The sequence below is a fragment of the Camelus ferus genome, chromosome 9, assembly GCF_009834535.1.
Source record: "Camelus ferus isolate YT-003-E chromosome 9, BCGSAC_Cfer_1.0, whole genome shotgun sequence".
Taxonomy (NCBI): domain Eukaryota; kingdom Metazoa; phylum Chordata; class Mammalia; order Artiodactyla; family Camelidae; genus Camelus; species Camelus ferus.
In genome coordinates this window covers 23,186,580-23,201,235 of record NC_045704.1, presented here as the reverse complement: position 1 = coordinate 23,201,235, position 14,656 = coordinate 23,186,580, and the positions used below count along the sequence as shown (strand labels likewise).

The 14,656-nt window shown below is 52.1% G+C and overlaps 1 protein-coding gene across 1 annotated transcript in view; it reads right to left on the bottom strand.

Moving 5' to 3' along the window:
- The window catches only part of PEPD (peptidase D), a 107,002-nt gene that overhangs the window by 65,909 nt on the left and 26,437 nt on the right, over positions 1 to 14,656 (bottom strand). Inside the window, exon 7 of the mRNA XM_032486193.1 lies at positions 8,107 to 8,151. Coding sequence (XP_032342084.1) covers positions 8,107 to 8,151 — 45 coding nt within the window. The remainder of the gene's footprint in view (positions 1 to 8,106; positions 8,152 to 14,656) is intronic.

Sequence of the window (14,656 nt, the reverse complement as noted above, 5' to 3'; positions counted from 1 at the left end):
AAGACAAACCCCCAACCCACTGAGACTTTGTTCAAAACTTCTTTCTCGAGGCGCAGACCCTGAAGCCTAAGCCTGCTCTTTATCATCAGAGAGGTGCCCCGGTTCCACCTCCGGGCACTGGGAGCAGTTCCACCTGGGGGAACAGAAAGCTGTTCCTGTGCCCCAGAGGGTGGGGTCCAGATCCACATGCAGAAAAACCTAGTGGCCCCTGGTGCTTCGTTCCTGCCCTGCACGAGCCCGAGGACCTGTGGGCGGGGAGCGGGCCTCTCTATCCTCCGATGCGGTAATGACCAGAGTGACAACACAGGTGGGAACCAGGCCCAGGCAGTGCCGCCTCTGACTCTCTGCCTCTCTCTCTGGCCTGGAGCCCTGGCCCAGTCTCTAGCCACCGCTCTTGTCAGCACCTTAGACCCCTAGGCCCTGAGCCCTTCCATCCACGCTGGCTTGGCCAAACCCCGACGAGGGATGAACCGGAACCCGTGCCTGGGCGTGCAGGACACGAGGGTGGACAGGAAATCACACAGCTGGGCGGGCGGCCCAGGCAGCCCCCAGGGGCCTCGGCAAGCCTCAGCTCTGCCAGGAATTACTCGGAGCAGGCAGCCTCCTCTCCACTGGCTCCACCTCGGAGCCCTCCCAGGGTTCCTGCTCAAGTGAATGAACTCCACTGCTTCATGGAGAACACAGAAGCCAGCGGGTGGGCATATTCTCACCTCTTCTCCAAACTCCCATGCCTTCCCCTCCTCCACCCTCTCCTGCCCCCACCCCTTACAAGGGAAGGGATGCCCTCCTGCCAAGGAGGTTCAGTCCCTCCCAACATACACACACCTGGGCTCAGATCCCAGCCCTTAGCCACCTCCGTGCACCTGCCCCGCTTGCTGGAAACTCCGTGACCACTCACTCACCTCCTCCTCCTCCAGCAAGCTTTACCCCTACTACCCAGCCAGGTCTCTGGAAAGGAAACCCTCATGGTCCCTGCCTTGGAGAGGAAGGAAAGCAGCTTTCACGGACCTTCCCCGTCTTCTCACCAACCCTCTCCCCTCTCCTCTTCTCCCTTTACCCCTCACCACTCTGCCTGCCCCCCCAAACCAGTGTGTGGGATAACGACCCCCAAGGCTGCCAAACCCAGAGGCACTGTGAGCCCTGCCTCCGCCAGGCACGCGCTTGGCTGCTTCCCCTCCTCTGTCTCTCCGACAGGCCCTCCACCTGCTGCCCCTCAGCCTTGCCACTGCATTTGTTTCCAAACCCCTGGCCCTGGCACCGGCCTCTCAGCTGTGTTCTACCTGCAGATCCCCAGGCACCTCCAGCTCAGCAGGACAGAAATTCCCACCTTCCTCAGGCTCCCCGGCCCCTGCTGCTTAATGCAGAGAGCTGGGTGCCTCCCTCCCATCTGGCAGGCACTCTCACATCTAACTGATGACCAAGGGCTGCAACTCCACCTCTCCAACCACCCACGCCTCCCTTCTCTCTCCATCCAGACCTCACTGTCTCCAGCCTGGACAACCTCTCCTGCCTCTTTGGGCCTCCAGCTCTGTCTGCTCCCTGACAACGCTGCGGACCTTGAGGCAATGCAAATCTGATCGTGCTTTCCGTTGCTTAAAACCTTGAGCAGCCTCTAGATGTCGTCTGGATGAAGTTAAAACTACGAGGTGACCAGGAGGCTCCCCAGGCCCCACCCCGTGTGTCTCCACCACTTACCCCATCCACCCCCACAGGGACTGGAACTGGCTCCTGTCCTCTCAACTTCTATGTCTCACCTTAAAATGCACCTTCCTCAGAAAAGGGGGGTGGGGAAGGCTCTCTCCAGCCCCTCCCCAGGCTAAATCCCTTCCCTCTCTTCCCTGGGCAGGCTATGTGAATCCTCAGTAAGTTATCACACTTGTCATTTCATTTTCATTTAAGTTTCCTCCTGGGCCCACAGCCCCAGAGGGCAGGGTCCCAGGGCCAGAACAGAGCCTGGCCCAGAGCAGACACATAGTAACTACAAGTTAGGAACAGTGCCTGGGCATTGCACCGGAGCTGGAAAACACCTACTCCAGTCAGGAGAGATAATGGCTCATTTCAAAAAAAAAAAAGGTCTCTTGCATCCTGCCCATGCTGGGTAGCTCACCAGGTCAGCATGGGATGTCGTGCAGCCTGGCAGACCCAGGGCAGGACCTCCCCAAGGCCTCAGCAGCTCAAACTCCCACCACCACTGCCTCGCCCCCAGCCACACAGGTAGGAAGAGGCAGCCCCAGCATTTGAACCCCAGGAGCCCACCTCACAGGTTCGCCACTGGGCCTCCTCCCTGCAGCGTGAGCACCTCTCATCCTGAAATGAGCCAGGAAAAGACATCATCCAACCAAGGAGAGAGGACGCTTGGGGCCCAGACCACGCTCCCTGCCCGTCAGAGACGATAAGCATGCTCAGCCATCGAGGCCCACAATCCTGCTTTCTTTTCCAGTTTTACTTTGGGGAAGGTGACAAGCTAAACCTCTAGCTGGTTTGCTCAGGCCCTTTGGCCTGGCTGAGTACTGGCCTGGCCCAATTTAATCCAAGCTTTAAAGGCCCTGAAAGTAGATGGCTGGCGTGTGCTGGCTTCACTCAATTATCCACAGGACACTCTGGGCCTGAATTCTCGCCCTGGCACCAGGCGTCCCAGCCTGGCCCAGTTATCCCCACGCCACCAGCACCAGAAACTGTTTCTGAGGTTACTGCAGAAAGCAGTAAGACTTTTCAGCATTCGGCAGTTTCTCCTTATCTGCTGGAAGAAGTCACTGCCCTGAATCTGATGAGGCCACCTCCTTTACTCCTGAGCACAAAAAGGCAAGGAGAGGGGACTCCACCCTGGTTCAGCCTCTGGAGGCCTTGGAGTGAGGGGTGCTTCGTGTCACACTCAGCCCCAGCCGTCTCCGGCCCGAGGATGTGTAGGGTGGTAGTTAGAACTAATAATCCATGAGCTTTCTCTCCCCAGGAGAGGATGAAGGCCACCTCCGCCATGAAGCATCAGAGGACCAAGGCTCAGGACAGGGCAACACGGATGCCACTCAAGAAGTCTGGGCAGAAGGCAGTCAGGCTCTTCCATCAGCAAGAGGAGGTGCCTGATGTGTGCGAAAGACGCAGACACTCAGGCAGAGTCCCAGGCTCGTGGCCATGCTGGTGAGGATCCCCACACCAAGGAGAAAAGCAGCACCATGGGCCAGGGCGGGTGGGCGTGGGGGGCGGAGGCTCCTCCCCAACACCAGTCCAGAGTCCCCTGCTACAGGCATAAAACGGCAAAAACTGGACTAGGCTCAGATTCATTTGTGCAACCTCTTTTTTTTTTCCCCCTTAAATATTCCCAGGTCACAAAACTGCCTCTGGGCATTAAACTCAGGATTAAGACATCAATTAAGTGAGGTCTGAATGCTCCACTGATTAAAACAGCAGCAAGACAGGATGAAGGATTTCCAAAATCAGTCTCTAAGTATCAAAGTGCCAGTGTTGAACAAAAACCCATTTGAAGGGACAGGAATTCCATCTCTCCTGGAGATGTATGTGCAGGGGCTGGTTCTGAGGGAGAGGTGGGTGGGAATTCAATACCCTAGGAACCCCACGGCCATTCCCTCCCTACCCCGTGACCCCAGGATGCAAGGGGTAAAATCCCAGAACAACAGGAGGGATAGAAAGGAAAGAGCTGGCTGGAATTACACAGGCCCAGGAGGCTCAATCAATAAGTCCTCTCAAAGAAACCAGAGCCAGGAAGAAAACGGTGGTTTAGCTCAGCTGTGAGCTGAGGGTGCCTGAGACCTGACCGGGGCCAGGAAGACATAGATCACATGCAGGAAGACCCGGGACTGGGGCCTGACGCCCCCACATCCTGTGTCTGACCTTCTGGTGCACAGTAAGCCGGGTGTACCCCCCACTCTCTGATCCTCTCTTTCCTCTTGGCTTTCTCGTTGACTTAGGATTCAACGCCTATTCATCGGGAGACAAAGGCAGACGCCTGTTGGAATACTTTCCATATGCACACCAAGAATCTAGGTCATCATCAACATACCTTTTCTCATTTCGGACACGTTACCCAGGACGCAGGACCCTGAGATGCGTCTGCCCCAAACCATCCACACCTCACCGTCTCCAGTGCACAGAAAGTTAGGGGAGTAGAAATAGACAGGTTACCCCACTGCCTGATGAATGCGCACAGGACGCCTTGGCACTGTGTAATCAACAGCTCTAACACCAGCATGTGACTCAGGTTAACATGGTCGCACTTAAAACCCACAAAGGTGCCTGGCGATGGCTGACATGCTTGTTTTGTGATGCTTCCAGAGGTGCTTAATTGAAATCCATGGCGCTAAGCTCTTAAGCAGTATAGAAGTATCTCCTTTTATTTCCTACCCCACCTTCAGATCAGTTTCATCATCTGCCTAACAGGAAAGCAGAACCACAGCCTAAATTATGGAAGTGAGACGCCTGCCCTTATTAAGTTTCAGTTTTCGACCTCCACTTTCAAGCTGCAATACCCAGCACAAGGAAAAGAATGATCAGTTATGATCTCATGTTTGTGGGGAAGAGGAGTCTGATTATAGAGGAATTTACAGGAAATCAAAAAGGCACTGCTGGAGAGAATAGAAAACAATAAAGCAGTCACAGAAGGGAAATGAGTGACACCCAAACACAAATGAGAGTGGAAGCTTCCCCTGTGCTAGAAGAGGCTGCTTGCTGCCTCCCCATCAGACAGGCTCCAGGAAGAATCCCAATTCCCCAGCCCAGCTGCCACCGGGGAGGCAGGACGCGGTGCTGGAGGAAGTGCAGAGGCACATCCCAAGGCCCTCCACCCCACCACACCCTGGCCTGACACGAGATCTATTCTGGGGTTTCTGAGCAGGTCCAGTGGCCAAGAATGAACCCAGAGACAGGCTGACACTCAGACAGCTCCCCATCACCCCCAAATCCACGATGTTCCTCAGAGCCACACAGGGCAGCACAAGGGCCTAGAACCACTGGCCTGGGCTCAGCTCCTGGCTTTTTCTTGGGCAAATCCCCTCCCCCTGCCTCAGTTGGCTCATCTGTAGTACGGGGATAATCAGAGCCCCTACAAATGAAATACCTCTTTAAATAAGGTGACGTGTATCCAGTGCTTAACACGGCACCCTGTACACAGAAGGTACATCTCAAAAGGTGATGGCTAATATTACTGGGATGTGTTAGCACTTGAGCTATGCTCTCACTCAATCCTTGAGCCATCCCTCGAGGGAGACCACTTGCACTTTTCAGGTGAGGAAGCTGAGGCTTGGTGCTGTACACTGAATGTTGTGCTTCCTCTAAAATTCACAGGTTGACTCCTATCCCCAGTGTGACAGTATTTGGAGGTAGGATAAAGCTTTGGTGGGGTGGGGTGTGGCTTGGGTCATGATGGAACTGGTACCCTTATAAAAGAGACCCAAGAGAGCTCCCTCGCCCCTTCTGCCATGCAAGGACACAGCAAGAAGTTGGCCATCTATAGACCAGAGAGTGGGTCCTCACCAGACGACAAGTACATCAGCACCTTGGCTTTGGACCTCCCAGCCTCCAGAACTGCAAGAAATCAATTTCTGTTGTTTATAAGCCACCTGGTCTACGGTAATTGGTGGGCAGCATGAGTCTTCACATCCACACTGTGAGTCAGGCATTACTACATTGCAATTTCATAGATGAAGAAGCTGAGACTCAGGAAAGTTAAATGGCTTCCTGAGGAGGGTTGGGGGTGGGCGGGGGTTAGGATTTGGATATGCCCGAGTGGACAGTTTTTCCATTACCCGAGGCAGCCTCTCTCTAGGGGCCTAGGGAGAGGGGGTAGTAAAAGCATTCAGGACACAGGGACCCAAAGACACCTCAATGAGTCGTAATTCAACACCATGGAAGCCCAGTCTCTCCTGTAAATGAGGGGCCTGCCCGCCATCCCCTTCCCCAGTCCTTCCTTCAGTTACTGGAGGGGAGCGATGACTGTGACCCCTTGGATCTCGCCAAGAATGACCACAGTCCCTGCAGAGGCCAGAACCCATGCTGCTAAAACACACCCCTGAGGCAGTTAAGGACAATGTGACATTTCTAAAATAGTTCTACTGCCATCAAATGCCAAATAAGTCCTTCTGCTGCTGGCTTTAATAAAATTGGTAAGTATCTTATGAACGCAGACTCTACCTCAGAACCTTGGAAATGTCACTGGAATTAAAGCATGCTTGTTCCAAAGTGACAAACTAATGACTTGTCCCTCGGGAGATGTGGGGGTGCACAACCCAGACCTGGTCTCCAGAGCATCCGGACTATAAGCAGCTGTGAGGGATGTCACATCTGGGGCATAAGGGGACAATGGCCCATTCCTGAGTACCCAGGATTTGTTCTTCTGCCAAGTGGGGGCTGCAGATGGGCCAGGCATTTGCTGCTTTACAAAAACAAGGAGAGGCAGCCAGGAACAGGATCACAGAGTGTGTGGCCACTATGGGCACTGGGCCACAGCTGCCAACAGAACTGCTAAACGGCCCACCCTCCAGCTCTCCCAAGGGTGCATACTGGTGCCTGAAGACAGCCCTCAGATCTTCGTCTGTGGCCCAGCCTCTCTCCCACTGGCACCTGCCTCAAACTCAACATACCTCCAAGCCCCTCATCTGCCACAGCACCTGCCCCTCCCAGCTGTTCAGGACAAAAACACGGAGTCACCTTCCACTCCAGCCTTCTCTCAGGCATCCAGGTTAGCTCCTCCCAGGAGCATTCCCTGTGACCACCCCTTACTCTCTACTCTGTCACCACCCCCTCACTGCCACTGGGACCCCGCAGCAGCCTGCTCCCACTCCTGCCCCACAACTTTTATTGACTGATTGACTGACTGAAGTAGAGTTGATTTATAACGTCATGTTAGTTTCTGGTGTACAGCATAGTGATTCAGTTACACACACACATGTATTTCTTTTCATATTGTTTTTCATTATAGGACATTACGAGCTATTGAATGTGGTTCCCTGTGCTATACAGTAGGATCTTGTTCTTTGTCTATTTTGTGCACAGTAGTTTGTACCTGCTAAGCCCAAACCCCTAACCCACAACTTTGAAAAATGCAAACCCGATCCTACCATTCTCCTGCTTAAATCCTTTAGGGTTTCCCCTGGATCCCATTTCTCTCAAGACGACGTCCAGGCAGACACCGTGGCCGAGCTGGCCCCTGCCCATCTGACCAACATCAGGCACCACTTCCGCAGTGTGTGGCTCTACACTGTCCACACAAGGCCACCAACCTTTCTCGTCTCCAACCTTGGAATAAGCAGCCCCTTGGCCCGGATCATTCTCTCCCCTTCTCCCCCACTCTGCACTTCCCTCAACCTCACCAGCTGACTCAGACTCAACCTTTAGGTCACAGTGTCCCCAAGCTCCAAGCCTAGGTGAGCAAGGTCCCCCAACCAGACAGGGAAACTTGATACTCGGCCTTTGGGTCAAACGTGAGACATCCACACACCTCCCAGTCAGGGGATGATGTGGCGAAGGCCCTGCCTCTCCTCTCTTCTACATTCAGAAGACGTGCAGCCAGACAACAAATTTTAAAAACAGTTTGGTGCTATCAAAGAGCAACTCGATGGCTTAGGAAGAAAACTGGTAGCACATCAGAGTTGGAGGGCCTCTTCCAGGGTCCACAGAGGCGATGCTCAGCCAGAGACAGCTCGCCTGAAGTGACGTAACAGAAACCATTCTACACGAAGGGGCTGCCAGCACCAGCAAGGGAAGAACGCAGGCAACACAAGACGTGCAAAAAGGATGCCAACTAGGAAAGACATACACGTGACATGAGGAAAGTATGTTTACCTCCTGGCAACAGGATTACGTATGATTTTCTTTTTACTTTTTTCACTGTCTACTTTAACTGAGCTATGTAAGTTTGGCTTATTTATGGTAGGATTTTTTTTAAAACTCCTATATAAAGAAAAAGAGAAATTTTATTAACATTTGAGTAACTCACGCCATTCTGGAAAAACAGACCAATTGACACAGGAAGAAACCCAAACAAAACAGAAGAGGGGCTCTCTGAGAGGGAGTGGGTGGGAACAGCCTGCTGAACAGTCTCTCACCCTCCTGAACGGAGCACAGCAAACAGCCAGGGTGGACACAAGTCCTACTCACCACTCAACAATCTCTGGGTGAAGAATGGTGTTGTTGACCTTGAACCTACAGAGAGAAAACAAGTCAAGCCCATTAGTTCAATGATCTATCATCTCTCAGCAAGAAATATGTCATTCAAGACATATTGAGAGAAGGGCCCCAAGCTTTAACTTCATGACTCCCTGGACCATGGAAGGCCTGCTGCTCACTTCCTGCAGCAGACCTGGCAGCCCGGGCCAGGTCCCCCAAGTGTAGTCAGTTAGAGACCAAGCTGCTTGGCTGTAAAACACCATCCTCCACCCTCGCTAGGCAGACACAGCATAGCCTCTTCTATCAAGTACACCAACATATACATAATAGGAGTCCCGGAAGAAAAGGAAAGAGATAATGGGGAAGAAGAATATTTGAAAATATAATGGCTAAAAACTGCCAGTTTAATGGAAAACATTAATGTATACACAGCCATAAAGCTCAATGAACTCCATGTAGGATAAACTCAAAGAGATCCACATCCAGACATACAATCAAACTGTCAAAAGAAACATTTAGACATTTTAGACTCAAAGACACAGATAGCTTAAAAGTGAAAGGATGGAAAAAGGTATATTGCGCAAACAGAAACCAATATAACCACAGACTGGAATATTTTTCAGCCATAAAATAGGCAAAGTACTGATTCATAGTACAACATGGCTGAATTTTGAAAACATGCTAAATGAATGAAGCCAGATACAAAGGGCCACGTACTGCATGATTCCATATATATCAAATGCTAGAGCAGGAAATCCTCAGAGACAGAAGGTAGATGAGTGGTTGCCAGGGGCCAGAGGAATGATTGCTAATGGATACAGGTTTCTTTTTGGGTGATGAAAATATTCTAAAATTGATTGTGATGATAAGTACGCAAATCTATAAATATACAAAAAGCATTTAATTGTACAGTTTAAGTGGGTATATTGTAGGGAATGTGAACTATATCCCGACAAAGCTATTTTTAAAACTTTACTGAATTATACACATAACAAATTTTATTATATGTAAATTTTACTCCAATACAATTGATTTATAAAAACTGACAGAATAGAAATAAAAAACAGACAAATCTACAAGCATAGTTTGAGATTTCCACATACCTCTTCTGTTGACAGAACAAGAGAAATCATTAAAAATGTAGAAGATATGAACAATATAATTAACCAACTTGATTTCATTGATATATACACAACACTACAGCCAACAACTGCAAACTACATACTCTCTTCAAGTACACATGAAATATTTATCATAGTGATCACAGGCTGGAAGTTCCAACAAACTTCAAAGGATTGAAATTCAGAGAATACTGATTGATTACAGTAGAATTAGACTGGAAATCTGTAACAGAAAGAAAACTATAATGTCCAAAACTGTTTGAGAATCAAGCAATAAACTTCTAAACACCTACTGTTAAAAAATAACAAGGACATTAGAAAATAAAAACATGAAATAGCATAACTGGTGAGCCGTAGTTAAAGCAGTGCTTTGAGGACAATTTATAGCTCTATGTGTATGGAATAGAAAAGAACACTGAAAATCAATGATCTGAACTTCTCAGAAATACCCCTTTCTTCTTTCTCAAGAAGGTAGAGGAAAAAAACAAACGAAACCTAAAGAAATTAAAAGGAAATTTTTAAAAGCAGAATTCAATGAAATAAAAAGCAAACACACAATAGAGAAAAACCTATAAAGCCAAAAGTTGTCCTTTGATAAGATGAATACAACTGAAAAGAGAACCCAGGAGACAAAAGAATCAGGTTGGGGTACATCACTGACATTCGTGTCATGTGTGGCCCAGAGCTCAAGAAATCAGTTGGTGAGACAGCTGGGGAAGCACAACGTGGCCCAGCACAATGTACAAGCTTCAGCAGAGAATCCTTGGCAAGCCTTCAACCCTTGGGATTCTGCCCCCAGCTGCATCTCAGTCACGATATTACACATGGGGCACACAGACTTGTGACCAACTGGGGACTCTCCACGGCCTCGTTGACTGGTGTCTGAAGACACCTATCTAATGCCGTGGGTGTGCAGCTGGCACCCCTACTCCTGGCTGAAGGAGGGACAGGGAGAGGAGAGAGAAGGGGGTGATAGCAGGCTGAGAGAATTCCAGATCTTCAAAGCTTTCAGGATCCCTAACTACACAATTAAGACTACTTAATTCAAAGTCAACTAAAATGTTGTAGAATCAAGCCCTACTTGTGAAATATCAAAGAGACCACAGACAGCCAAGTGGTTCAGAGTGAAGAACAGAGCAGCGGATGACATAAACAAAGACGGCAACACAGACTCCGACTCCCATTCTGCCAAATGTCACTCTGACGCCAGGAAAAGCAGCGGCCTGTCTCCTCAAAAGCCAAACATGACAGTAAAATCTCACTTTACAAAATGTACGTATAGACACACATACACCCGCCCACGCGCACAAGCAGCAAAATGACCCAGCACACAGACACAGATGCAAACACACACACACACAGAGATGAGCATACACTTAGCCTAACACACAAAGATCCACACCCAAATACACACACACACAACCACACAGGCTCACACAAATGCACACTCAGACACAAAAACACTCAGAGAAACACACGCAGAAGAGCCCAAAAGACATGCACTGTGGTGGTGACAGTTTAATTCAGGGTAATGGAACTGGAACACGCCTTACTTTTGCCTATGTGCCAGTTAAGAGTTTTCTACAACCAGCACGTGATAATTGTGCGAAAACAACTATGAAGCCCACCAGAGCCCATGACGGTGGGGAGTGTCCTGGAAGCAGAGGGTAACTCCCTGGTGGGCTCTACCTGTGGGCTGGGTGATGAAGGCTGAGTCGTGTGGGACCGGCCAGCCCTGCCTCCCTGCAGTTTCTAACCCAAGGATGGAGAGCAAGCCTCAGGAGGGTCCCCTCACCTGCTGGGGGCGGGTTCTTATCTCTTCAGGAGACTCATGGAGAAGCCCAATCCTAAATATTAACTTGATACGTAAGTTAACAGTAACCAGAAAACCAATGGTCCCCACACCACAGACTGGCATTTTATTGTGACTGTCAAATTTTAATGATGTCCCTCTGTTTCGTGGGTTTAAAAATTCACATCACTGAATATTAATATTCCTGCATTAATAACTGCCAAAATCAGCAATTTCATATTTAACTGCTTATTTAAATGGAATTAATTTGTAACCAATTGTCTTCAAATATGCAAGGCAATTTAAGTAAATGCCAAAAGATAAGAAATATGCTTATCCTGAGCACCCAGCTGATGTAAAATATCGACCATATTTCTCTGTCAGACAGTGGCATGAAACAGAGCCCTCAGCACTCACTGCCCCCGCCCAGGGCCCCTCGGCAGTCTGCATGCCTTGGAGGGGACTGTCTCAGGCCAGGAAGGCAGCCCACAGGCCACCTGGCCCCTGAAGGATAATCTCTTTCCCTTCATTGTCAGAGTCTGTCTCTGTCTCTCTCAGGAAAATCCGCTCTCTAGTTGACCTCCTCAGATGCTAACAAAGATTTATCATGTCTGCCTTTGCACCCAGGCTGCTGCTCCAGGCAGCTGTGTTACCTGCAGCCCCCAGGAAGAAGCTGTCTTTACTGCAGGGCTACCTTCTCCACAAAACAGCCCCGGCCATGCCTCGCCAGGACCTGGCAATGAGCGCCTGACCCTATCCCCTGGCCAGAGCCCAAACTCAGCATGAGGACTGTGGACTGTCCCCACCTGCTCCCTTCACCCCAGCATAACCACAGCCCTGGCTCTCTGGGAAGGATAAAGCCACCCCCTTGGTGAGTCCAGGGACCCCAGGCCATGAGGAATCTCTGGGTACGTCTCCCACCCTCACCCTGCCTCTGCCTCCCTGCTCCTAGTCTTCTACCAATCCCATCACTGTGACACCTGGCACACTCCCTGCAGGGGGCAGCCGGTGGCCTGGCCCTGATCCGGGAAGGCTGAGGGAAGGCTGAGGTCTCCAAGGACCAAATGCACAGCTCACAAAGGTGACAGACCTGAAGAAGCCAACCCTGAGGAGCCACCCTTGGAGAGAAGGTCACAGGAAGACCACTCGACTGGACCAGGGCCCAGAGGGTCTGGCAGGTGAGGCCACTGTTCCACCACAAGCTTCCCCCACCTCCACCCCCAGGCCAGGAGATAAAGGCAGCCTGGGTTGGCCCAGCAGGACACACTGAGAGGCCAAAACCCAAACTTCTGTCAGAGCAGGTCAATCAAGGAGTCAAGGTGGGAAGAATCACAGAGAAGTTCAAAAGGGTCAAAAACAAAAATTCCAGGAATAAGACACTTCATTAGGACAGTGAGGAGAGACCAGTGACAGAAGCAGTTGAGCACTGGAAAGCAGGACGACAGCAAGATTCATCTTGCTTAGGAAACAGGCTATTATTATCCCCGCAAACAGCTGGAGAGGCTCTCGGCAGGCAGGTGAACGCGGTCACCCAGCCGCAGCGGCTCTGGAGGACAAGGGCCTCCCCAGGCTGGCACAGAGGCTAGAAGGTGGCAGAGCTGAGGTGCTGGAAGCCGGGTGGGTAGGAGGCAGGGGCTGAGCTGCACCTAGACCCCAGGAATACAGACGAGACTTTCTGCAGGAAAAGTGTCGGCAGGGGGCCCAAGGTCAGCGGTCATGGCATGGGGGGTAGGGGGCACCCAAAGGGAGCAACCCCTTGGGGTGGAGCTATATGAAAGGTGCCACAGCGGGATGTGAGGCCCGGAGCAAGGTGTGAGGGGACAGGAGGGCAGGAGTACCATAGGCAGGCCAGGGGACCCCAAGGCAGAGAGACACACGTGGGGGGCTCTCACTTACAGTACATTCTCCAAGTCAGAAAACCTAGCCCGACAGGAGGGTGTGGAAACAAATCCCCCATATGGGGGCAGGCGCTCAGCCCAGCAGTGAGGGGCCTGCGGGGCAGCCCATCGTCAGCCCGTCAGGACTGGTCCATGGGTTGGGGAGGGCCAGCCCAGTGTCTGGGAGAGTGTGCACAGTTAAGGTAAGCCCTGGCTCTCCAAAAAGCCCCCCAAATGCTGATGGGGGGGTGGGTATTGGCCAAGCATGGGCTCCTCTAGGCCCTTGGCAGGGACTCTGGGTCCTCAGGGAGCAGCAGGAGACAGAGGCTGGGGTCTACTCAGTGGAGGGAGAAGTTGGTTCACAGTGGGACTCCTCCCAGGAGGAATGGCGACGAGGCCTCAGCTTCCACTGCTCACCAACAGTGATCGTGTCCCTAGGAGCCCCCGGCCTTCCCCCAGAAAACCTTAGGGAGCAGCCAGGAGAGCTCTGCTCTCAGGGACCACATCCTGAGCTCCCAGCCAGGAGCCATATCCATCACACCACCCACCAGACCTGTGCTTCCAGGGTGCTAAGGAGGTGTTCTCCGCAGCAGAGACCTCGAGGGAGTAAGGGGAAGGCAAGGACACCATAGCCAAGAAGCCCCACGGCTCTCTGACATCCAGGACTCTTGTCATCAGAGATCCTGAAGTCCACTGGCCCACTACACAGCTGGGGAAACTGAGGCCCAGAGGGGCATCAGGGCATGGCAGGGGTTTGCTCACAGGCAACTGTTTCACTAAGTACCAGCTCCAAGCCAGTTGGGATGAGCAGGATCTCACTTCATCCCATGGCAACTCCAAGCAGCATCATATTACATGGGGGAGGGGAGGGGCAGCTGAGGCTCAGAGGCAAGTTTTGCCAAGGTCACAGAACCGATCAGTGTGGCAGCCACCAGGGCTCCCTCCTCCCAGCTCAAGGACCTCCCAACAAGGCACAGACCCCAGCCAAGGCCAAGGGGACCAGCCCATGGGACCACAGACACTCCACGGTGTTGGTGGAGGCAGGCGAGCAGGGCACGGGAGCCCTGGCACCTGGCAGTGCTGGGGGACCAGGAGGTCTCGGCCCAGGACAGGCAGCAGCCGGCTGCGCCCCGCAGCACCCTCCTCAAGGGCCTGGGGAAAGAGCGGCTCCACGGCCGGCATCTCAACGAGCCGGGCTAATCACTGCCGGTGTGGGAGGCAAGGCCGCTCCGGGGAATTCCCAGAGGATGCGGAGATTTGTGCGGTGAAAAGAAGCAAACCTGATACCCGCTCCCCCTGCCCCATCGTGCTTACCACTGGGGGACGTGATACATATTTATAAGCTCATAATCCCTCCTAATCACCCTACATCACACATACGCACAAACCCCCGTGGCTCAGGCTCATGCATAATTATAAGGCGCTTCCTCTGCCACCGCCTGGGTCCACCAAAGGACAACAGAGGACACAGCGGTGCAGAGTATGTGTGGTGGGGGAGGGGCTGGGGCTGGAGGTACAGGAGACCCGGCGGGTGGGAGAGCTCGCCACAGTCAGCAGCCGGAGGGAGCAGGTGCCTCCCCTCAAGGCTGTCTGCTGCAGACAGACCCCCCTGCAGGGCCAGTCACCAGCCAGCCCAGGGACACAGGCACAGCTGGCAGGCGGCACACTCCAGGGGCCAGGGCGTGAGGATGAAAGCAGGTGAGGCGCCGTGCTCCGTGCGCCCAACACCTGGCCTTCTGCGCAGAGGCCCA